A 25,594-nucleotide genomic window follows, 5' to 3' on the forward strand; every position below is an offset into this window, starting at 1 on the left:
ATATGTGAAGGGAGAAACCTGGCTTGAACGCTGTTTACAATTTAGTGAATAGGTCCAAGAATGTACAACATATCCCAGTGAAAGAATTTAAACTAGAAGCAGAAGAATGCATTTACTATAAAAATTTACCCTATCAAAATCCATGTCAGTAATAGACAACAATTCCTTCAATGATTTTTTGTGTTTGGGGTGGTGGGTGGGTTTCACATTAAATCAATACATAGCCCTTTTCATTTAAACCTCTTCTTAAACATTTAATCACCACTCCTAGTAATCTCCTTGATGGATCAGAATTGTGTTGTTTGTCTGGCTTTTCCAGAAAAATATCTTAGGAGATGTTCCTACATAGAAAGTGCATTTAAAGCTCTTGAGAGTTATATAAATGCCATAAACCATAGTCATAAATGTCAAAAACCGTAAGGGGTGGGAAGATGAAATATAAAGGTAAGCTAGCCAATAATATCAGAGGATACCAAAAGATTTTTCAAATATATTAAGAATAAATGAGAGACAAGAGTGGATATTGGACCACTGGAAAATAATACTAGAGAGGTAGTTACATGGGACAAAGGAATGGTGAATGTGCATAATAAATATTTTGCATTACTCTTCACTGTGGAAGACACTAGCAGTATGCCAGAGATTAGAGAGTGTCAAGACAGAAGTGTATAGTTGTTATTACTAAGGAGAAGGTGCTTGGGAAGCTGAAAAGTCTGAAGGTATGAAAGTCACCTGGACCAGATGGACTACTCCCCAGAGTTGTGAAAGAGGTAGCTGAAGAGATTGTGGAGGCGTTAGTAATGATCTTTCAAAAATCACTAGATGGTATTCCACAGGGATCGGTATTGGGACCACTTCTTTTAATGTTATATGTCAACAATTTGGATAATGGAATTGATAGCTTTCTGGCCAAGTTGTAGAAAATACAAAGACAGTTGGAGGGGCAGATAGTGTTGAGGAAGCAGGGAGTCTGTAGAAGGTCTTGGACAGATTGGGAGAATAGGCAGAGAAGTGGCAGATGGAATACAGTCGGCCCTCCTTATCATCAAGGGATTTGTTCCGAGACCTCCTGAGGATACCAAAAAACGCGGATGCTCAAGACCCTTATATAAAATGGGGTAGTATTTGCATATAACCTATGCACATCCTCCCGTATACTTTAAATTATCTCTAGGTTACTTATAATACCTAATACAATGTAAGTGCTATGTAAATAGTTGTTATACTGTAATGTTTAGGGAATATTGACAAGCAAAAAAAACTGCACATGTTCCTCTCGCTCACAACACAAGCAGCAAACGAACGAGACGCGAGGCGAACAGTGATCAAACGACAAGTAAAATTTATAATACCTGTACAGTAGTTGTTACATTGTCTTGTTTAGGGAATAAAGATGCTTTGGAGGAGGCTCAATAACTAAAGTCAGGAACTGTGGAGGTTGAGGACTGTGGATCTTCAAGCATTGAACGTCGAGACTTCAGAATTGCAGAATTGTACCTTCTCTGGGAACGCTGCTGCGGCCTTGGCATTAGCCGATGCCCGTTCTCCTGTGATCTTTACGTTTTTGAGGCTGTAATGCTTTACATAGCCAGTGAGCCATCCCCTACTAGCCTTAAACATTTTTCTCTCGCTCTCATCAACCCCATCTGCTTTATTGTGTGAATGCTCCATTTGTTCTTACCGATCTTATGCCCACTTCGGAATGCGACATGCCACTTTTCAAAAGATCTAATATTTCTACTTTCTTGGTCAGAGATAGCACTTTACGCTCCCTCTTAGCCTTTGAGGAATTGCTTTGGCCACCTAATTGCTTTTTAGGAGCCATTTTTTCACAGGAACAAAGTAATGAACGAGACACGAGGCGAACAATGCTCGAACAACAAGTGCTGGAAGAGCACTTCCGGGTTTTCTTGATTCGCGGTCGGTTGAATTTGCGCATGCGGAACTTGCGGATAAGGAGTGCTGACTGTATGTCAGTGTATGACCATGCACTTTGGTAGAAGGAATAAAGGCATAGACTGTTTTCAAGATAGGGAGAAAATTCAAAAATCAGGGGGGCAAAGGGACTTGGGAGTCTTTGTGCAGGATTCCCTAAAGGTTGACTTGCTGGTTGCATTGGTTTTGGAGAAAGCAAATGCAGTGTTAGCATTAATTTCAAGAGGACTGGAATATAAGAGCAAGAATGTGATGCTGAGACTTTATAAGGCATTGGTCAGACAGCACCAGTAGGTTTGGGCCCCTTATTGAGGAAAAGATGTGCTGTCATTGGAGAGGGTCCAAGGAGGTTCACAAAAATGATAGGTTAATGTGTGAGGAACGTTTGATGGCTCTGGGCCTGTAATCGCTGGAGTTTAGAAGAATGAGGGGGGGATTTCATTGACATTTTTTGCATATTGAAAAGCCAAGGTAGAGTGAATGTGGAGAGTACGTTTCATATAGTAAATGAGTCTAGGACCAGAAGGCACAGCCTCAGAATAGAGGGATGTTCATTTAGAACAAAAATGAGAAGGAATTTTGTTAGTCAGAAGGAGGTGAATCTGTGGATATCATTGCCATGAATGGCTATGGGGACCAAGTCGTTGAGTATATTTAAAACAGGTTGATAGGCAGCAAAGGTTACAGGGAGAAGGCAGTAGAATGAGGTTGAGATGGATAATACTGTAAATCAGCCATGATGGAGTGGTAGAGCTTACTCAATGGGCCAAGTGGCTTAATTCTGCTCCAATGTCTTAAGGACTTAGGACCTTACCCCACTCTGAATTTATTCCATTGACTGAGGAAAGCTGACCTAAAGTCGATTGCTTCAGTCAGTTCAATTGGTATCCTCATCTCGTTAACAAAGTTATGGAAATATGGTTTCCTGGATTGAAGCTGGATGGATAAACTTTTCACACTTGTATTACTTTAAAGGCCAATTAGATTACCAATGCCTGTATTTTGAATCAATAATTTATTACAATTTGGGCTTTGCTCCTTGCTTGTAGCTACACAACGCAGTAACTACAATAGAAATAAAATTAAAGGTACATCCACTTTAGGTAATTATGCTGAAGAGCTATAGTTTGAAGATGAAATATAACATTACTCCTATGTTTGAACTGGGAATGCAACATAATACTTCAAGAGCCTTGTTCTGGTCATTCGCTCTTATTCCTGCCAGCCCTTCCATCAGGCAGAAAATTTTTTAAAAAAGCTTAAAACACACACCACCAAGCTCAAGGGCAAGTTCTGTTGTGTTACAAGACTTTTGTACAGTAAAGATGAACTTGATCTCTCAATCTACCTCATCATGGCCTTTACACCTTATTTGTCTAGCTGCACTACATTTCCACTTTCTCTGTAACTAACACTATCTACTGCATTATGTTCATGCTGTTCACTTTGTGCTTGTGATTTGAAATGTTCTCTATGAATGGCATGCAAAACAAAGCTTTTTACTGTATCTTGGAGCATGTACAGTGAATTGATTATCAATTAATTTAATTGCCTGCGCTATAGATCTGACATGCCTGGATTCTTGAAATCTCTATGAAACCTGATGTGCTGAGTGTAAATAATCTGCATTTAAGCATGATTACAACAATTCTTTTAATACTTTTTGCCATTAGCTGTTTTTATTTTGCTCTGTTGTGTACCTGGCATTGAATTATCCGGTACTGTATATAATACTGCCAGAGGAAGATCAAACGGCATTTCAAATTGCATCTACAGGTATTATCATTCAGCCAGAATATGTAGGCAAAATATATTAGCAAATCAAAGCACAATATTATTAGTGTGGGATGATTGATTTAATTATACTGGGAAGGATGTGCAAAGTGAATTGTGGATTGGGAAAAAGTTGTTGGTTTACTTGTGCCACTCTGTCACTAAGCTTGCAAAACTAAGAATTTACCAAAAACCTCCCAATTTATATCGAAGCATTACTACACTCCCTTAGAATAAAAGTTAAATCTGCTGTATAAATGATCAACTGGTATAATGTTTTTATTAAAAAAAACCACGTGACAATTAAATCATTGTCCTGCATGAGTCATGGATCTAGGTAACACATTAATTCAATTTTGCTGACTTTTTCATTTCATCTGTTAACTGACAAAACATCTATTAAATCAATTTTCATTAGATGCTGTCTGGAAATAACATCAGTACTAAATTTATTCCAGCTTGTCAAAATATGGAGCATGCAATTTTTAACCCCCCCCCCCCCCAGTTATACAGCTAACATATGCTTTAAATTGCTATACAATTATAGAGCATTCACACAAATGTATGAATGATCAATTCTTGAATTTCATGAGTTAAAGCACAGAATTTGTCTGAATCCTGGTTAATAGCTAGCCTTATTTGTACATTTGCAATCCCTCCTCAGGTTATGAAGGGATTCCAGTCCTGTGAACTGTTGGTAACCAAAACAGTTGACAAGTTGGAAATGCCACCACAACTCAAGTTCCCATGTATCAGAAAATGCCTGCAATCTCACAGCAGGCAACACATCCAACCTGCCAGACTCCCAAACACTCATTTATTATGTATAGCTATATATAGGTCAGGAATTCATATGCTAGCAGGGATATTTAGTACAAAGTAAATTTTTTTTCCTCCATTTTGTAAGTTGTTTAACATAGTTGTAAGCCATTTTTAACATTAAAGTAGCCACTTTAGAGCTTTAGTAACAAACTAAATCCCTCAGTTTAATTGGATATTGTGATGGATGAGAGTATTGATTTTTCTCAATGTTACATTATCGGTTGGCACTTTCACAAATGTAACTTGTGGCACTTGACTTTCATAAATGATAAGTCAGTGTGTTAAAAATTAATATTATAATTAAAACCTCAGTTGTATCTATTTTCATTAGCTAAAATTTTTTCAATTGTATCTTATTTGTTTCAGAACCTTTTTGTTTGGCAAATTACCCTTCAGCCTTTCACAGTGTGATGTTTAATCCTGTGGAACCCAGACTTTTGGCCACTGCAAATTCCAAAGAAGGAGTGGGTCTTTGGGACATCCGTAAGCCGCGAAGGTGAGCTGATTCTCAGATTTGACCTTTATTTTTTTCAAGGTTTTGCTTTGCCATGACTTTGGGAGAAGTGAATGTCATGGAAATTGTGGAACTGATTTAATTCATAATAGTAAAACTACTGATTAAGAATTGTCAGCAATTAATCAGGTTGCATGGCAATATTTCAGGGCTCTTCATCAAATGCTTACCTAATAAATTGTGGATACACTATTATACTAATTATCAAGCCATCAAGTAATATTCATAGGTTCTTGATCACATTTTTAAACATTGGGTAGCTCATAAATGAACTTTTCAAGTCAAGTCAAGTTGCTTTTTATTATCGTTTCGACCATAACTGCTGGTACAGTACACAGTAAAAACGAGACAATGGTGTATACTCTTCAATAATGTTGATGGTGTTGTAATTAATTTTTTGTTTTAAATATGAGATTGATTTCTCATTGTTTCTATTTGATTTTGATCTTAGACTTTCTTAGACTGCATAAACATAATAAATCATGAATATTCAAAACAGAATAAGATTATTTTGTAAGTCACAGCTGCTTAATTTATCTTTATTTTGAAGAATTAAGTTCCCACTTTTTGATTAAGTTGCTTAATTCAGATTATTTCACTTATTTCAGCACAATATTGTATTAAGAATAAACTGTGGATTAATCTTCAATGTTTAAATAAGTGAGTAATTTAAGTGTTGTGAAATCATTTCTGATTCCCTTTAGAAGTGAAAAAAGAAACCTTTGCCTATGATATAATTAATGCTTTGGATAGATGCCACAGTGGTATAGAGGTTAGCACAATGCTATTACAGCTTGTGGTGTTCTGAAGTTCAATCCTGGCACCCTTCTGTAAGATGTTTGTACTTGCTCCCCAAAGAATGTGTGGGTTTTCCCCAGCTGCTCCGGTTTCATCCTGCAGTCCAAAGACGTACTGTGTAGTTAATTGGTCAGTGTAATTTATCCCGTGATTAGGTTAGGTTTAATCAGGGTTGTTGGTGGTTGCACAGCATGGCTCGGAGGGCCCGGAGGGCCTACTCTGTACCGTATCGCTAATTAAAAAATGATGAAACTCCCTCATGGGAGGTACAGTGTAATAATTAAAATGTCCCATTAGTTGGTGTGTAGACATGGACAGTATGTAACTGTAGGATTGTCTTAAGACCTAAATTCATTGCATTATAATCAAATTGAATTTAGGAAGGCAATATTTGTAAATTTTATTACAATTTTAAAGAATATTAAATGTAGAAAAATACAGTGACACCAAATATAAAACATTGCACTTTTGCTGTGGTCTTATGGGATCATTTAAGTAATTCTAAGTAAAACAAGATTGAAAAATTAAAACGAACTGCAAATACTGAAAATCTGAGATTCTTTCAAATACAGAGATGACCAAAAACTGCTTCCCTTGCACTTCTCTCTTCTACTCTTTACAATGGAAATAAACCAGCAGCAATCATGCCATTCATTGCCTCCCTAGGTGAATTATTACATTGATGCAATCGTCGTAGAATGGGAATCCACTTTGTCAGGCACCTTTGCTTCATCTACAAAACGCAGGACTTCCCAGTGTCTAACTATTTCAGTTCCAATCCCCATCCCCATTCCAATATGTCAGTCCACGGCCTCCTCTGTTGCCAAGATTGGGCCACTCTCAGGCTGAAGGAGCAACACCTCATATTCTGTCTGGGTAGCCTCTAATGCCGATGCTCATCTCATGCCAATGGCATGATGACATCGATTTCTTTAACTTCTGGTAATTTTTTCCCCCTCCTCCTTCCCTCTTCAGTTACCCACTTTGGCTCCCCTCTTACTTTTCCCTTCTCCTCACCTGCCTATCACCTCCCCCAGTGCCTATCCTTCCCTTTCTCCCATGGTCCATTCTCTTCTCCTTTCAGATTTTCCCTTCTTCAGTGCTTTACCTTTTCCACCTATCACTATCCAGCTTGACCTTCTTCCCCTCCCCCACCTTCTTGTTCTGGCTTCTTCCCTCTTTTCCAGTACCGATGAATGACATGGGCCTGAAATGTCAACTGTTTATTCCTTTCAATAGATGCTAACCTGTTCTGCTGAGTTCCTCCGGCATTTTGTGCGTGTGTAGCTCCAGCTTTCTTTCAACCTTGGCCGTATTATTTGGGTGGATTGCAGCTTGCAGCTAGTGGCAGCTGTATTCATGAATTCCCATAGGAGAATACAGCGCATGGAATGTAATGGGGAAAGATCAAATGATAGTAAACGCCTTGACAAGTTCTGCAAATCAGAAGCAAAAGTGGAAGAAAGTTATGAAACTGTCCATTTTTTTATATTTGTAAAATGAGGATTTAATTTCAAGGAACAATAAGAAATTGTAGTATTTTGAAAGGCAAATTGAAATTAATGAAATGAATCTCAGGGTAATGTATGTATTTTGATAATAAATTTAATTTGAACTTTGTATAAGATTCAACTGAATTTTTATGCTGATGTATTGAAATTGGTGATGATTAGTAATAGTTTTCATATATTCTGCATGATTTTTCAATATTGAAACTAAGCCTATTTATTTATTGCATAATTTTTGGTTGGAGTTTCTGTAATTTTATATAATTGACCTGTCTGCATTAATATCCTAAGAGCATAGTCTGGAAAGGAAGATAAAAGATTTTTTCTTCCATGTTCAAATGCACAACAATTTAAATCTCTCCATTTCACTGTGTGAAAAAAAAATTAATAACTCATCTTTTCAGATAAATTTGTATATCAATTCAAGTAAGCATAGGATCAGGTCATCTAGTCAAATCATAACTAATACGTAAGCCAGTCCCATTTGCAAAATTCTGCAATATCCTTGTGCAATATAAATCAACCTCAGCTCTGAATTTTTCATTTGCCTCAAAGCTTTTTTTGAAAATAGTTCTAAGTTTCCTCAGCTCCTTCTTTTAAGAACTAGTACCTAGTGTTACCTTTGAACAGACTATTTCAAAAGGATGAAAAAGATGCATCTGTAATTTTAAGGCACCTCCAGAGAAAATGGGTCTCCTTACTGACCTGATCAAAACTTATTTTAATACCTCCTTGCCAGAGTAAACGAAAGAGTAAGTCATATAATCTGTTAACATACTATGACCCATTGGCCTAAGTATCATTCTGTGGAATCTATGCTGCTTTTAACCCCAAGGGTTAAAAAGGTACTCAACTGCAACAAAGCTTCTACCCCTGTATTGTCTTTTTAAACTATCTGACCTTTTTTGTCAACTGAATATATAATAGGAGTGGGCCATTTAGCCCTTCAAGCCTGTTCTGCTTTTCAATATGGTTGTGGTTCATATTCAAATTAAGTATTCCCTTTCCATAAATGTTGATTCCCCTAGCTCCAAGACCCATATCTTAATTCCCTCTTGAATATACTTAACAATGTTGCTTCAAGTTGCCTGTTGTAGTAGAGAATTCCACAGGTTTGCCACTCTGGTTGAAGAAATTTATCCACACCTCATTTCTGTTTGATATAACCCCTTAGCCTTGTACATTAACCACTGTTTTTGGACATCACTGCCATCAGTAACACCCTTCCTGCATCTATTCTGTCTAATCGTGTATAAACTTTTTGTAGGTATGTATAAGATCCCCTTTCATTCTTCTAAACTCTTAATGCAGGCTTTATAAAGCTTTCAGAGAGTAGTTCTGCCATCCCAGAAATTAATCCAACAAGTATTTGCTACAGACTCATCATAACAAGAGCACCCATATATTCTTACCTTTACTTTGAAATGTACTGCCTCGTAGGAATGGTGAGCATAAAACAGTTAGATTGTCATAAGACCCCAGATTTTAGAAAAGGAACATCTGTGAGCCCTGTGAAAGTATTTTTACCATTGACACTTGTCCTTCATGTTCAATGTCACTACTCTAGCTGTATCTCCCACATGTCAAATGATAAAATAATTTTAACTGGTCTGGAAGTGTATAGCTACAACAACTTTCACAAGTACAATGCCATTTGATACCATGTCTGCTTGACTGGCAGACCAGCAACCATCCTAAATATTAATATCCTCTTCCAATAACATATAGTGACCAGAGTCTGTACCGTCTACAAGATTTACTGCATCAATGCTACCCTAACAGCACCCCTCAGGCATGTGACATCAATTATCTTTTCTTTTCAAATCTTTTTATTAGTTTTTTAAAAAAAAAACAGAAGAAAAATATTGTTACAAGACATTTGAGAGTACATAATAGATTGATAAACATTCAAATATATATTGATCCATACATAGAATCTCTCAAACTCATATAATAATATAAATGATTAAGAGAAACCCCCCCCAAAAAAAAAAACAACAACTGAATAGAAAAAAACTAACCAACATGGGCAATCGCATAATGTTATATATATACAGTAGTGCCTATGACTCCCAACCTCCATCCACACAATTCAGGATAGTGACAATAAGGTTCAGGATCAGACCGTTTAATTCATATGAAAATGCTGAATAAATGGTCTCCAAGTTTCCTCAAATTTAACTGAAGAATCGAAAACCACACTTCTAATTTTTTCTAAACTTAAACAGGAAATAGTTTGGGAAAACCACTGAAATACTGTTGGAGGATTGGCTTCTTTCCAATTCAGTAAAATGGATCTTCTAGCCATTAGTGTAATAAATGCAATCATTCGTTGGAATGAAGCGGATAAACACTTATTATCTATCATTGGTAGGCCAAAAATTGCAGTAAAAGGATGTGGTTGGAGATTAATATTTAAAACTCTTGAAATAATATTAAAAATATCTTTCCAATAGTTTTGTAAGCAAGGACAGGACCAAAACATATGAGTCAACGAAGCTATATCAGAATGACATCTATCACAGGTTGAATTAACATACGAGTAAAATCGAGCAAGTTTATCTTTAGACATATGAGCTCTGTGTACGACCTTAAATTGTATTAGAGTATGTTTAGCACATATAGAGGATGAGTTTACCAATAATAAAATTTTTTCCCATTGCTCAGTAGAAATAGGGCAATGCAGTTCTTCCTGCCATTCCTTCTTAATTTTTTCAGATATATCTGGTTGTAGATTCATAATCATATTATAAATGATAGCAACAAGACCCTTTTGACAAGGATTAAGAGCTAAAATTCTTTCTGTAATGTCCAATGGACATTCTTTCGAAAAAGACTTTAGTTCATTATATAAAAAATTTCTAACTTGTAGATATCTAAAAAAATGGGTTTTAGATAAATTATATTTATTAGATAATTGTTCGAAGGACATAATGTTATCATCCAAAAACAGATCACGAAAACATGTTATACCTTTTGTTTTCCATAAATAAAAGGCTTGATCTATGGAAGATGGTCGAAAAAAGTAATTAGATGTTATAGGACTTGACAGTATAAACTTATTCAAACCAAAAAATTTACGAAATTGAAACCAGATTCGTAATGTATACTTGACTATAGGATTAGTTATCTGTTTATTCATTTTAAATAACGAAAAGGGAAGTGAAGATCCTAAGATTGAAATCAATGAGAAATCTTGCACAGATTTACATTCCAAATTTACCCATTGTGGGCCAGCAAGTGTAGTCGATTCTTGTGTCCAAAATATCAAATACCGTATATTAACTGCCCAATAGTAAAATCTTAAGTTTGGTAGAGCCAAACCGCCCTCCTTCTTAGGCTTCTGTAAATATTTTTTAGCTAACCTAGGATTTTTGTTCTGCCACAAATACGACGATATTTTAGAATCAACTGTATCAAAAAAAGATTTAGGAATAAAAATTGGTAATGCTTGAAATAGGTATAAAAATTTAGGTAGTATCATCATCTTAATGGCATTAATTCTGCCTACCAAAGACATAGATAGTGGAGACCACCTATTAGCAAGTTGCTTAATTTGATCTATTAAAGGCAAAAAATTAGTTTTAAATAAATCTTTATGTTTTTTAGTAATTTTAATACCTAAATAAGTAAAATAGTCTGTAACAATTCTATATGTTACCCGATTATAAATTGGAGTATGCATATTTAATGGAAAAAGTTCACTCTTATTAAAATTCAATTTATACCCAGAGAAGTTACTAAATTGAGCAAGCAAAGAAGAAATAGCAGGAATAGATCTTTCAGGATCAGATATATATAATAACAAATCATCTGCATATAATGATACCTTATACATCGTCTCCCCACGGGTAATACCTAAAATATTGGGTGATTCACGAATAGCTATAGCCAAGGGTTCCAAAGCAATGTCAAATAATAAAGGGCTTAAAGGACAACCTTGCCTTGTACCCCGAAATAGCTGAAAAAAAGGGGATCTTTGATTATTAGTGAAAACCGAAGCTAAAGGTTTCTGATATATTAATTTAATCCATGATATAAATTTTGAACTAAAATTAAAATGTTGCAAAGTATTAAATAAATATGACCATTCGACTCTATCAAATGCTTTTTCGGCATCTAAGGAGATGACACATTCTGGGATTTTAGATGAAGAAGTATAAGCAATATTAATTAATTTTCTAATATTAAAAGATGAATAACGATTTTTAATAAATCCAGTCTGATCCTCAGAAATAATCCGAGGCAATATATTTTCTAATCTAATAGCCAAGATTTTACTAAAAATCTTAAAATCCATATTCAGCAAAGATATAGGCCGATAAGATGCACATTCAGTGGGATCTTTATCTTTTTTAAGAATTAAGGAAATAGAAGCTTCATAAAAAGATTGTGGTAGTTTACCTATACTTAATGCATCTTTAAAAATTTTACAAAGCCAAGGAGAAAGTATAGAAGAAAAGGATTTAAAAAATTCTGCAGAAAAACCATCTGGGCCCGAAGCTTTACCCGAGTTCATTAAGAAAATGGCCTTTTCTATTTCAGACTCCGTAATAGGTGTATCCAAAAATACACTATCCTCAGCAGTTACTTTTGGAATATTCAATTTCCTTAAAAATTCACTCATTATAGAAGAGTCTTTAGTACATTCTGATTGATATAAAGAATTATAAAAATCTTGAAAGGCTGTATTTATCTCTTTGTGATCAATCGTCAGAGTACCATCTTGTTTACGAATCTTAGTAATTTGTCGCTTCTCCGAAACAATTTTCAATTGGTTAGCTAGTAATTTACCAGACTTATCTCCATATGTATAAAATTGAGCTTTCGATTTAATTAACTGACTTTCAATCGAAGAGGTTAATAATAAACTATGCTCCATTTGAAGTTCCACCCTTTCTTTATAAAGTTCTTTACTAGGGGTCAATGCATAAATCTTATCAATTGCCTTAATTTTATCAACTAATGTTGATATTTTAGAATTAGTTCGTTTCCTAACTCCGGCAGAATATGAAATAATCTGTCCACGAATATATGCCTTAAAAGTATCCCAGAGAGTTCCACTAGAGATGTCTGCTGTGGAATTTATTGAGAAAAACAAATCAATTTGCTGTTTAATAAAGTTAATAAAGTCAGAGTCCTGCAGTAAAACAGAATTAAACCTCCAACTTTTAGTACTAATATGTGAATCCGTCACCTTAATAGATAACTTCAAAGGTGCATGATCAGATATAACAATAGAGTCGTATTTGCAATCCATGACATCTGTAAGGAAGTGCTGATCAATGAAAAAGTAGTCAATCCTTGAGTAATTATGATGCACATGGGAAAAGTATGAGAACTCTTTATCATTAGGGTGTAGAAAACGCCAGATTTCACAGATAGCTGAATCAATCATAAAAGAATTAATAAGAGAAGCCGATTTGTTCGGAAAAGTTTGAATGGGTTTGGATCTATCCATCAAAGGGTTTAAACAACAATTAAAATCCCCGCCCATTATCAATCTGTATTGATTCAGATTAGGAAAGGATGTAAATAAACATTTAAAAAATTCAGGACAGTCAGTATTTGGAGCATAAACATTAACTAAAACAACTTTTTGATTAAAAAGCAACCCAGTAATAAGCAAAAATCTACCTTGCGGGTCTGAAATTGTTTCATAATGTATAAAAGCAGTTGATGAGTCTATAAAAATAGAAACACCTCTCACTTTGGCTTGCGAATTTGAGTGATACTGTTGGCCCTTCCAAAACCTAAACAACCTCTGACTATCCACCTTCCTAACATGAGTCTCTTGTACAAAAATAACATTCGCATTCATTCTATGGAATACTTTGAATACTTTTTTCCGTTTAATCGGATGATTTAAACCATTAGTATTCCAAGAAACAAAGTTAATAGTCTTATCCATATTGACAATACATATTACAGTTAACATATAGGTTTAAAAGAAAAGTGAACTCATGAACTCGGAAGGGGGAAGTAAGTTCAAAGGGAAGCCGGAAGTCACAGCACCGCAGCCATTTTAGTAGTTTCATATAAGCCCATGAAGTAAAACTAAGCAAAAAGCAAGCAGAAAAAAGAAAAAAAAGAAAAATCTCCCTCCCACCACCCTCAAAACCCCAGGAAAAAAGCCAAACAGAGGCAAGCGAGCGATCTAATATTAAAATTACCCCCTTGTCTCAAGACGGCAACTCAGACGTAACAAAGTTAAAAAAAATACAAACAACCCACATTATAAAAAAAGGGTTGATATAGAAAAAATTAAAATATAAAATTAGTGTTATAAATGTATATTATCAGAAGGGTTAAAAAAATTAAAACAATAAATGAAGGTTTAACACTTTCGAACAGATCAAAACAGTTATGACGCTACAGACACTGGAGTCTGTCGGGAAGAAGAAACGCCATTTTATTCTTCCAAATCTTAATATTCAAATGCTAAAAATGTAAAAAAAGAGCGTATATCGATTAAAAAAAAGAGAAAAAAAAAATAACCCTAATAGGTCATCTTCAACATTAATCGGTTAGTAATATATAAAAATATAAAATCGGAATAAACCCGGTAGAAAAAAGAGAGCTTTAATCGTATATAAGAAATACATATGAACCGTATCAAAAAAGAACCCAAACGTCAATCTATAACAGATCCAAATCTATAGGCTAGATTACATTGATCAGCCCGATCAAATGTCATTGTTCCAGGAAACCTTGAGCATCCGCTGGCGATTTAAACAGCCGAAAAGATCCATCTTGAAGGGTGACTCTCAGGTGTGCTGGAAACAGCAACGCTTGCTTGTAGCCTTTCTGGTGAAAATTCGACATAACCGATCTGAAAGCCAGCCTAGCCCGTAGTACTTTGGGGCTATAGTCCTCCAGAATGCGAAAATTAAAATTTTGATAGGTTATCATACCTTTTTTACGAGCCACACGAATCAGTCGTTCTTTGATGTGAGGATAATGGATCCTGAGAATTATGTGCCGTGGTTTCAGACTTGAATCTGCCCGATATCTGGATACTCTGTGTGCCCGATCGATTAACGGGGGGTTATCCAGGACTTCTTCGCCCAGGACATCCACTAGAAATTTGGAGAAGAAAACGGTCAGATCACCGCTTTCAAATTTTTCCGGGATTCCAATTAACCGAAGATTTTGTCTTCGAGAACGATTTTCCAAATCAGTAATTTTAGCTTTATAGCGATCCATCTGTTGGATCGTCAAAGTTTGCTCTTCTTGCATTTTTTCGATTATACGATCCTTCTTACGAGCAGCTTCTTCAAGAACCAAAATGCTTGCATGTTGTTCATTTGATTCCCGTGAAAGGGTCAGGAACTTATCTTCGAGTGATCTCAAACGATTGTCATACTGTGAGAATCTTCCAAGTAATTTTTTCTCCAATTCATCAAATCTAGCGTCTATAAACTTCACAACAACTTCTAAAGTTAACGGTTCTCTCGTCTGTTTCGGTTCTTTTGCTTTAGACATTTCAGCGAGTTGAGAGTAATTCAGATAGTTTTTAAAAAAATTCTATATGTTTAGACCCCTTTAAAATAAGTTTAAGGGGTGTTTGTAGGTTAAAAAAAACGTAAAAGGTTTGGAGCAAAGCCTAGATGCGGTTTACTCCATGAGCGCCATCTTGAGACCTCCCCGACATCAATTATCTGTTCAGACAATGATAGCAGGTACATGGGACTTCACCACCTGCAGGTTCCCTGTCAATTTGCATAAAATCCTTATTTTTATTTATTTTGCTAGTCCTCCATCTTCAGTAGGTCCAAGTTCTGCCATGCAGGGATTGAGTCTGTGGTAAAGGCGGCAAATGCAATGTTGGCATTTATTTCAAGGGGATCAGAATATAAGAGCAAGGAGATAATGTGAAGCTTTATAAGACACTAGTCAGGTCACACTTGGAGTACTGTCAAAAGCTTTGGGCCTCATATCTCAGAAAGGATTGGAGAGAGTCCAGAGGCAAAAAGAACTGCTGTGAGTGAGTCTTAAAAGAGTTAATTATTTAACTTGCATTATTATTGAAAGGTCAGATATTGATCACCATGTTCAGTACCATGCTGAGTGAAATATGGTTATTATTTGCTCATCTCAATCTTCCAGGGCTGTGTTGGAAACAGCACATCAACACTCAAACCAACATCAACACCTTTCATCACTTCCTCCTTTTGTTTACTTCCATTCCACCTTTTCTACCTGTATTTCCAAAATAGTATTCATTAGAAAAATATAAAAATAAGGCTCCAAGTTTGGTCAAAACTTAATTGAAAATGTATTCATCTTAAAAATGCCTGAAAACTGGGCACACATCTGTCCTTGTAAAGGGAACAGTAAAAACAAGGGAGCAACCAACAAATCCATGTTGGATATCCCAGTTTAATCCACAGATCTCAAGCATATGTTAATTTGCCTCTACAGGTCTTTTCTAATAAATTCCCTACCACTCATATTAGATTGATTGGCCTACAATCACCTGTCTTATCCCTGCTGTCCTTCTTGAAGAAAATTACCTTTTTGCTGTCTTCCAGTCTCACCTGTAGCAAGTGAAGATTTAAATATCTCAGTCATCATTCTCCTCCCTAGCCTACCATAGCAGTCCAGGATGTATTTCATCAGGCCCTTGGGATTTATCCACTTTTATGCTTACTAAGAGAAACGATGTTGTAAAGTACTTCACAATTTCACTATCCCCATTGAAATCTCCACCCACAGTGTTTTCTACTTCATGAATTCAGATAAAAAGTGTTCATTTAAGAGTTAATCCATATCTATATGGGTTTTACCTTTGGTGTCTCATGGGCTCCACCTTTTCCTGGGATCCCTCTTGCACTTAATATGCTTCAAAATTATCTTGGGGTTTATCTTATTCTTATCTGCCAGTGATAGTGTATGTGTGTCCCTTCTTTGTCCTCCTATTTCTTTTCAAAATACCCCTAGACCCTTTCTATTCCTGAAGAGCTTCAGACATTTTCATTGCTCTACACCTACCACATGCTTGCTTTTAATTTCTTTTCAAACTCTTAATAAACTTAGTCTTGCTCCCCTTACCCATCACCATTTTGAGAATACTTGCGCGCTGAACTCTTACTGTTTCATTTTTTTTAAAGATTCCCACTTGAAAGATAGTTACTTGCAAGTAGCTGCACCAGTCTATTTTCCAGATCCTGTCTAATGATTTTAAAATCTGTCTTCCTCAAATTGTATTTTTAACCATGTTTTTGCTTTCGTCACAGAAGACATAAGCCTCAGTATGTCCTTGTGCAACTTAATTTCCACACCTGCAGACACCAGTCAGTTTAGATTGACATGATCACAATCATCATCAGTACATGTGCACCACAAGGCTCGGTGTTTAACCCCTGTTTCTACTCACTTTATAGGACTGTGAGGCTAAGCACAGTTCCAATGCCATATTTAAGTTTGCTGACGACACCACTATTGTTAGCTGATCAAAGGTGGTGATGTGTCAGCATATAGGAGGGAGATTGAAAGTCTGGCTGAGTGGTGCCACAACAACAACCTCTCACTCAATGGCAACAAGACCAAGGAGCTGATGATTGACTGCAGGAGCAGGAAATCAGAGGTTCATTAGCCAGTCTTTATCAGGGGATCAGAGTGAAGAGGGTTAGTGACTTTAAATTCCTTGATGTTATCATTTCTGAGGACCTGTCCAGCACATAAGTGCCATTACAAAGAAAGCAGAGCAGTGCCTCAACTTTCACAGAAGTTTAGGAAGATTCAGTGTGACATTTAAAACTTTGATAAACTTCTATAGATGTACAGTGGTGAACATACTGACTGGCTGTGTCACAGCATGGTATGAAAACACCAATGACCTTGAATGGAAAAGCCTACAAAAAGTAGTGGATACAGCCCAGTCCATCATGATTAAAGCCCTCCACACCACTGAGCACATCTACATGGGATGTTGTCTTACAAAAGTATTGTACATCATCAAGGACCAGGCCATGCCCTCTTCTTGCTGCTGCTCTCAGGAAGGAGGTACAGAAGCCTCAGAACCCACATCACCAGGTTCAGGAACAGTTATTACCCCTCAACCATCAGGCTCTTGAACAGAAGGGGTAACTTCACCCCACTTCACTCATCCCAACACCCACTACCTATGGACTCACTTTCAAGGACTCATCATCTTTGATATTTATTGCTTTCTAAAAATTTCTTTGTATTTACTGTGAATGCCCACAAGAAAATCCATCCCAGGGTTGTATATAGTGACAAATATGTACTTCAATAATAAGTGTACTTTGAGCTCACCTTGATCTTTGAAAATACGACCAATTTTAAAATAGCTATTAGGGCAGTTGGAAGCTTGACGGAGCATTAATATTCAGTGAAACTTTCCTAATGGGCTGATCATTGCCTGGGATGTGGAGAAAACAGAAATGTAACTCTGAACTAACTCAGAATCGACGATAGTTTGATTTCTTTTACCTGCATTTCTGAATTGTATTAGAGCAAATGTTCTTGTTTCTAAATTACTCATTTCTCCATGTTCTTGTGTTTCCTTGAGCAACATTTATAATTGTTGGAAAATCTAAATACGTAACCAATTAGTTGCATGAATGAACCAATTACACAAGTTTTTGTAGAACATCCTGTCAAGGAAAGGAAGTTGATTGGGCAGTGAAAATATGACCACTTCAGCTAAATTCTCTCCCATAGATTTTCCTCAAAAATTTCAGGTCATCTAAGAAATTGGGCATTTGGCTTTTGTATTGCTGGTGGAAAGGTTTTCTTTGTAGGTCTACTCTCAGCATTATATTATGTCAGGTGAAATAAAGATGTCTAGTTTTCTGTTTTTCTCATTTTAAATTGCTGTTGATGAAAATCAGTTGACGCTGGAAGTAGGCAGTTTTTTAGAGTGGTCTATGTAGGCTGTGTCTTGTGTTTTAAATGCTTCTTAGTATACTCCACAATCTTTAGCATTTAATAGCAGATAACCTTGGGTCAAGATAATTTCCAGATATTAAATTTCCTGAGCAAGTAGTAGGTACAGTAATTTGTAAAAAATTAGGAAACCTGAATACAACTTAAGAAATTTATCAATGGGAAAAACATTATTGTTCAGCAATTTTCATTCATATGTAACTTTTAAATAGTTTTAACGACAGAGCTTATCATCAAATTTTTATCCCCAATTCCCTTGAAAGTAAATTCCTATCCTGTAAGTAGTTTTTGGATCATGCCAAAGTTAATGTGATGATTTTGGACACTAAAGGTAAAACACTATCCTTTTGACAAAGGAATAATAAGGTCTGGTATCTCAGATACTCCTACATGAAATTCTGGACTCCTTTGGTATGCGATCAAGTGTGAAGTATGGACTTATTTGGTATTGGAAGTTATTTCTAATTAGGGTTCATTAGTTAACCAGCATGCTATGTTCCTGAATCTGAGGCAATATTTCTACATGCCCTATCAGAAGGGAACTTTGATTTAGAACTTGTGCAATTTGTGTACTGTAAAATAGTGCTGATCAAGAAATGGGACTGATTTTTCTGTGGTTGTGTAAGGCAGATGGATTTGTGTATCTACATAATTTCATTGAAATGACAGATACATCCCCAAGTAGTCTGTTTCATGTTGATAGCTTGTGGTAGTTATGTAACTCTCGTTTTTTTTTCTTGCAGTTCATTGCTTCGTTATGGTGGGAAACTTCCCATGCAAAGTGCCATGAGTGTCCGCTTCAACAGCAGTGGGACCCAGCTACTAGCGCTGCGGCGTCGCCTGCCTCCAGTGTTATATGACATTCACTCACCACAGTCCGTATTTGAGTTCGATAACCAAGGCTATTTTAATTCTTGCACCATGAAGAGCTGTTGCTTTGCAGGAGACCGCGATCAAGTAAGTGAAAACTATTTAAAAGAAATGATAAGTGTTTAGTGAACAATTTTCTCTTCTGTTGGTGAACTGGAGTAAATCGTGGTTAGCTCAACATTGCATGAAGTTATTTGTTAAGTTGCTTAATAAACTACATTGGCTATTATGTTCTTGTATAAATGCATGACATTATGAAAAAAATTTTGCTATCTTCAAAATCTGTTGAATAGTTTTAGAGGTGTGTGCATATTTATTGTATGTGTGTGTTTAATTTTCTTTTCAATGTTACCTTTAAGTGGGGTGAAAGTTCAGATACACTCGAGGGAGGTGAAGATGACTGTTTCCTTTATGTACATGTCAGACATACTTGAGTATTCCAAGAATAAACTATGCTGTTGATACTCAGTGAGGCAGTATGTCTGGTTAACTTGTTACATTTTTATCTCCCTCTAGTGAGAGTTTTGTATATATGGATGAGCTAAAAAGCTCGATTGATTTAACTAAATTTAATGGTATAATTTTTAATGAGCTCTTTAATAACTTTGAGCAGTGAACTAGACTTTTGCAAAAAATGATTAAAACGTGGATATAACAATATGTCTGTTAAGAGCCTATAAAGGAATTATACTGCTGATTGAAGAATCACAGTGTGTAAACCTCAGCAAGTGTATGGGGGCTCTGTTGACTGCTGATGCGATGTGCTGGTGATAGTTCCTTTTTCTTTGTTTACCATCTTCTATTTTGCCAATATTACTTGTGGAATATGATCTGCTGCTGGGGAAAAAAAAATTTGCTCTGAGTTTGTTCATGACAGTGCTGTGCACTGCGTAATGGGGCCATTTTTGTTTCAATGCAGAATTTGCACACATTTGTTGGGAAATGATAAATGATACCTGGAAATTAGATTTCTCCCTTTGCTCATGTACAAAACGGGTGTTGTCTATCAGTCATTTGGAAACCCCCTAAAACAGTGAAATTCAGAAAGTATGCTGTTTTGTAAAAGGGATTGTAAGGCTGGGTTACCCCATTTATAGCATTAATTTTTATGGTTCCCATTGGTAAATGACCACAGAAATCTGGACTACCACTTGAGTTCCTAGAAATCGTGTCACAGCTGCAACAGTTTCAATGGTAGCCAGAACCAAATAGAGTTGCAGTTGTGAAGAAGCGGGACAATGTGGAGGAAAGGGTTGGATGGGCATATTTCTGCTGGACTGTGCATCAACCACCCTAAACATCTGCTAAGATGTAGTCCCATGTAGCAAGTGGCTTAAAGCAAGGCAGGGGTTCATTACTCTAGAAAAGATTGCAGCATCTCTGATATGGTTAATTTCTGAAGTCTTCACTAGGCACTGAAAATTCCACCAGTTACATAACAGATGCACCACTGAGATGAACATATGCAGGTGGCAATACCTTGCTTGGTGTCCCAGTTTGGTCCTTTTATTCAAGTCTCTTGTGCAGTTTACTCCAGCTTATTGAAAACTGAAAATGATGGTCAAAGTTAACACTTGCTGCATTTCTGTTTGAGGGCAGAGATGAGTGTTGGTCATATTTGTCATTTTCACCTGCACAAATGGATGACGGAGTTGATGACTTTGTCACTAACTTTGTGGATGATGTGAAGAAAGGTGGACGGGCAAGTTGTATTGAGGAAGTATGGAGCCTGCTGAAGGACTTGAGTTAGGAGAATGGGCAAAGAATTGGCAGGTGGAATATAGTGTAGTGAAGTATATGGTCATGTACTTTGGTAGAAGGAATAAAGGTGTGGCCTATTTTTTAAATGGAGGACAAATTCAGAAATCAGAGGTGCAAAGAGGAAGTCATGCAGGATTCAATAAAGGTTAACTTGCAGGTAGAGTCAATGGGAAGGAAAGCAAATACAATTTTAAGAGGACTAGAATATAAAAGCAAAGATATAATGCTGAGGCTTTATAAGGCATTGGCCACACCACACTTGGAGTATTGTGAACAGTTTTGGGCCCCTTATTTAATAAAGGATTTGCTGGCATTGGAGAGGATCCAGAGGAGGTTCACGAGAACGATTCCAGGACTGAAAGGGTTATCGTGTGAGGAGGGTTTGATGGCTCTTGGCCTATACTCACAGGAGCTTAGAAGAATGAGAATGGATCTCACTGAAATCTATTGAATATTGAAAGAGTGTATGTGGAGAGGATGTTTCCTATAGTCAATGAGTTTAGGATCAGAGCTTGCAGCCTCCGAATACAAGGATGTCCCTTTAGAACAGAGATTAGGAGGGATCTCTTTAGCCAGAAGGTGGTGAATCTGTGGAATTTGTTGCTGTGGACGACTGTGGAGGTCAAGTCATTGGGTATATTTAAAGTGGAAGTTGATAGATTCTTGATTAGTAAGGTCATCAAAGGTTATGGGGAGAAGGTGCGAGAATGGTGTTGTGAGGGATAATAAATCAGCCATGATGAAATGGTGGAGCGACACTGATGAGCCAAATGGCCTAGTCCTGATCCTATGTCTTTTGGACTTATGGTCTTAAATGATGCCACGCATCATTAACCATGCTGTGGTGAATCTACCCTGGTCTGATTTCATAATCGCAAGTGTGCTATTGAAAATGACGTGTAACCTGAAATTGCTATCTGTAGGCAGAATCTGTGAAATTACTAATATTGAAACTGTGAAGTTTGTAATTCTACTCTTATGTGCTCAAAATGTTACAAAATTTAAAACTCTGCTCTCAAGATGAGCCCTTGGGATCAGAATGGCATGCTTCCATTCAATTCTCTGGATTCTGAGGCAGCTGATAAGATTGATGTAGGGTCCATGCACTCTGGCATAGGTAAACAAGAAATGTCAAACAGTGTGCATGAGTGTATTGGGAGATGGTGTGCTCCACCACTGTTCAACTAGAACTCTGTATGCAGTGAGTAAATGGACTCAAGATTTTCAGTGCCATCTGTAGCTGCAGAGATTGTGGAGGTATTAATAGCCTTCTTTCAAGAATCACCAGATTCTGGAATAGTTCCAGGGGACTAGAAAATTGCAAATGTCACTCCACTCTTTAAGAAGGGAGGGAGGCAGAAGAAAGGAAATTATTGGCCAGTTAGCCTACTTCAGTGGTTGGGAACATGTTGGAGTCCATTATTAATCAAGTAATTTATTTATTTAGAGGTACAGCTCTGATTAGGCCCTTCGAACCACGCCACCCTAGCTTAGTCACAGTGCAATTTACAATGACCAGTTACCCAACCAACGGTATGTGTCTGGACTGGAAGGAACCTGGAGCACATGGAGGAAACCCACACAGTCATAGGGAGAATGTACAAACTCATTACAGTCAGTGCTAGGAATTAAACTCAGGTCACCAGTACCGTAAAGTGCTGTGCTAACCACTATGCTACCATGCCACCCAAAGGATGAGATTTCAGGGTGCATGATAAAGTAGGCCAAAGCCAGCATGGTTTCCTTAAGGGGAAATCTTGCCAAACAAATCTGTTGGAATTCTTTGAGGAAATAACAGGAAGGATAGACCAGGGAGAGTCATTGGCTGTTGTTTACATGGATTTTCAGAAGACCTTTGACAAGGTGCCTCATGTTAGGCTGCTGAACAAGATGAGAGCCCATGGAAAAATACTTGCATGGATAGAAGATTGGTTGACTGGCAAGAGGCAAAGAGTCAGAAGAAAAAAGCCCTCTTCTGATTGGCTGCTGGTGACAAGCGGTGTTCCGCAGGATTTGGTATTGAGACCACTTCGTTTCACGTTACATGTCATTGATTTGGATGATGGAATTGATGGCATCGTGGCCAAGTTTGCAGACAATACAAATATAGGTGTCAGATAATGTTGAATCAGGGAATCAGCAGAAACAGCTGGGAGAATGAGCAAGAAGTGGCAAATGGAATCTAGTGCAGGAAAGTGTGCGGTCATGCACTTTGGTAGAAGGAATAGAGGCATAGACTATTTTCTAAATGGGGAGATAATCCAAAAACCAGAGGTGCAAAGGGACTTCGGAGTCCTTGTTCAGGATTCCCTAAAGCATAGGTGTCAAACACAAGGCCCGCGGGCCATATCCGGTCCGGCGTACAATTATATCCGGCCCGCGAGATCATTTTAGATAGATCTATTATTTTAATTATTAATGGCCTGGCGATATGAAGCGCTGATAACACGCAAACTACAGATCCCATAATGCAGCGCAACAGCTGCCGATCGGCTACCAGGGAACATTCCCGCGTCAAGCGTCTGTTGCTGTATACAACGCTATTCTGAAGTCAAAGCTGCAGTGTAATGGGACACTAAAGGCAAAGTACGACACTGCAGGTACAGTTGATTCGCTCCATTCCTGAAACAATGCCTCAGCTCCGTCTACATGCGGCTCGAACCTTGTGCATGTTTGGTAGCACATACCTGTGTGAGAAGCTTTTCTCAGTGATAAAGATTAACAAAACATCACACAGGAGTCGTCTCACTGATGAACACCTGCAGTCCATCCTGAGAATCTCCACAACACAGAACCTTACACCAAACCTAAACGAACTTATTGCCAAGAAAAGATGCCAAGCATCCAGCTCTGACAAAACGGCATAAGAGCAAAGAAAACTGAGTGTTTTGATTTGTTGTTGTTTTAACTTTTGCTGAAAAGCACAAATTTTATTTATATTTTCAGGGTTTTTTTTTGCAGCATGCTCATATTTCTAACTTGTATAATTCTGACAGGAGATATTTTTATGGAGAGCAAAATATTTAAGTTATTTAAAGTTTTAGTTTATTTTTTCTGGAATAATATTCCTGTCTGTTTTTATTCATATTTATGTTCAAAAAATGTTTAGTTTTAGTGTGTTCAATAAATGTTTATCCTGTTCGGCCCGCGACCTAAAGTGTGCTTTGAGTTTTGGCCCCATGTGCAATTGAGTTCGACACCTCTGCCCTAAAGGTTAACTTGCAGGTTGGGTTGGTGCTAAGGAAAGCAAGTGCAATGTTAGCTTTCGTTTCAAGAGGACTAGAATATAAACGCAAGTATGTAATGCTAAGGCCTTATATGACATTGATCAAACTACACTTGGAGTAAAGAGAGCAGTTTTGGATCCCTTATCTAAGAAAAGGTATTGGAGAGAGTCCAGAGACAATTCACGAGACTAATTCCAGAGTATGAAAGGGTTAACTTATGCGGAGCGTTTATTGACTCTGAGCCTGTACTTGAAAGAGTTTAGTAGAATTGGGGGAGGGATTTGAAAGGCTTAGTCAAACTGGATGTGGATGTTTCCCATAGTGGGTGAGTCTAGGACTTGAGGACACAGCCTCAGAATTGAGGGATGTCCAATCATAATAGAGGTGAGATGGAATTTCTTTAGCCAGAGGGTAGTGAATCTGTGGAATTCATTGCCACAGACAACTGTGGAGGCCAAGTCATTGGGTATATTTAAAGCTAGGTTTGATAGGTTTTTGGTTAGTCAGGGTGTCAAAGGTTATGGGGAGAAGACAGGAGAATGAGGTTGAGAGGGATAATAAATCAGTCATGATGGAAAGGCAAAGCAGACTCGATGGACTGAGCTGAGTGGCCTAATTCTGCCTGCTATGTCTTTTAAGGTTTTATGGTATTCATATATGTAATGCTACGATCTGGACACTAGAGGGTGCAACAGTTCAGCAATGATTTGTATGCATTTTTTGGGTTTTTTATGACTAAATTGTCTCAATATGATCATTACTATCTGATGTCTTTTATAGTTACACAAGTAACATTAATGTTTAATCTTGTGTGTTTGCATAAGCTTTCCCATCTTTCATAAGATTTCAGTACTATATATTAATGATGCTGTTAATGCTAAAAGGGTTCAAAAATATATCCTTGAAAAACAAACTTTTGTTTTGAACATAAAATTACACAACTGAAAATGTATGGATCAGTTTAAACTGAATTTATTGTTTTCACTTGGCTGATAAACTTGCCTTTGTCACTGAAAAATTAAATATATTTCTGATATAGCATGATGATATAGCATAATTTCCAAATAGTTTTAAGTAATTCTTAAGGAAAAAGAGCAGTGTAGTGATATAAGTGCCCAGAGTGTTTCCTTGTGGAATGCAGCACTAAAAACTTCATGATGTGCTGGATTGTGTTGCTGGAGGCTGGTGGATTCAGAGAAACCTGCAAGATAGCATTGTGACACATTTTAGATTTCTATTTCTGCATACTGCAGTGCAAAAGTCAGCAATACTAGTGGTTAGAGTTTCACACACACAGCATCTGACCTTCCCTGTATCCCCGGCATTTTCTCCAATTTCGTGTGCTGCATTTTGGTTTCTGGTGGTTCACTATTTTGCCATACATCTAGCATGTCACACTCATTTGAATGTGGGGTGGGGGGGTAACCAACCTTCATTTAGAACGTATCCACGGAGCAAAATTTCAGATGATT

The 25,594-nt window shown here is 37.0% G+C and overlaps 1 protein-coding gene across 1 annotated transcript in view; it reads left to right on the forward strand.

Moving 5' to 3' along the window:
• dcaf5 (ddb1 and cul4 associated factor 5) overlaps nt 1-25,594 on the forward strand; it is a 65,287-nt gene that overhangs the window by 17,561 nt on the left and 22,132 nt on the right. Inside the window, exons 5-6 of the mRNA XM_073040215.1 lie at nt 4,897-5,026; nt 19,008-19,221. Coding sequence (XP_072896316.1) covers nt 4,897-5,026; nt 19,008-19,221 — 344 coding nt within the window. The remainder of the gene's footprint in view (nt 1-4,896; nt 5,027-19,007; nt 19,222-25,594) is intronic.

Source organism: Hemitrygon akajei, chromosome 3, assembly GCF_048418815.1.
Source record: "Hemitrygon akajei chromosome 3, sHemAka1.3, whole genome shotgun sequence".
Lineage (NCBI taxonomy): Eukaryota > Metazoa > Chordata > Chondrichthyes > Myliobatiformes > Dasyatidae > Hemitrygon > Hemitrygon akajei.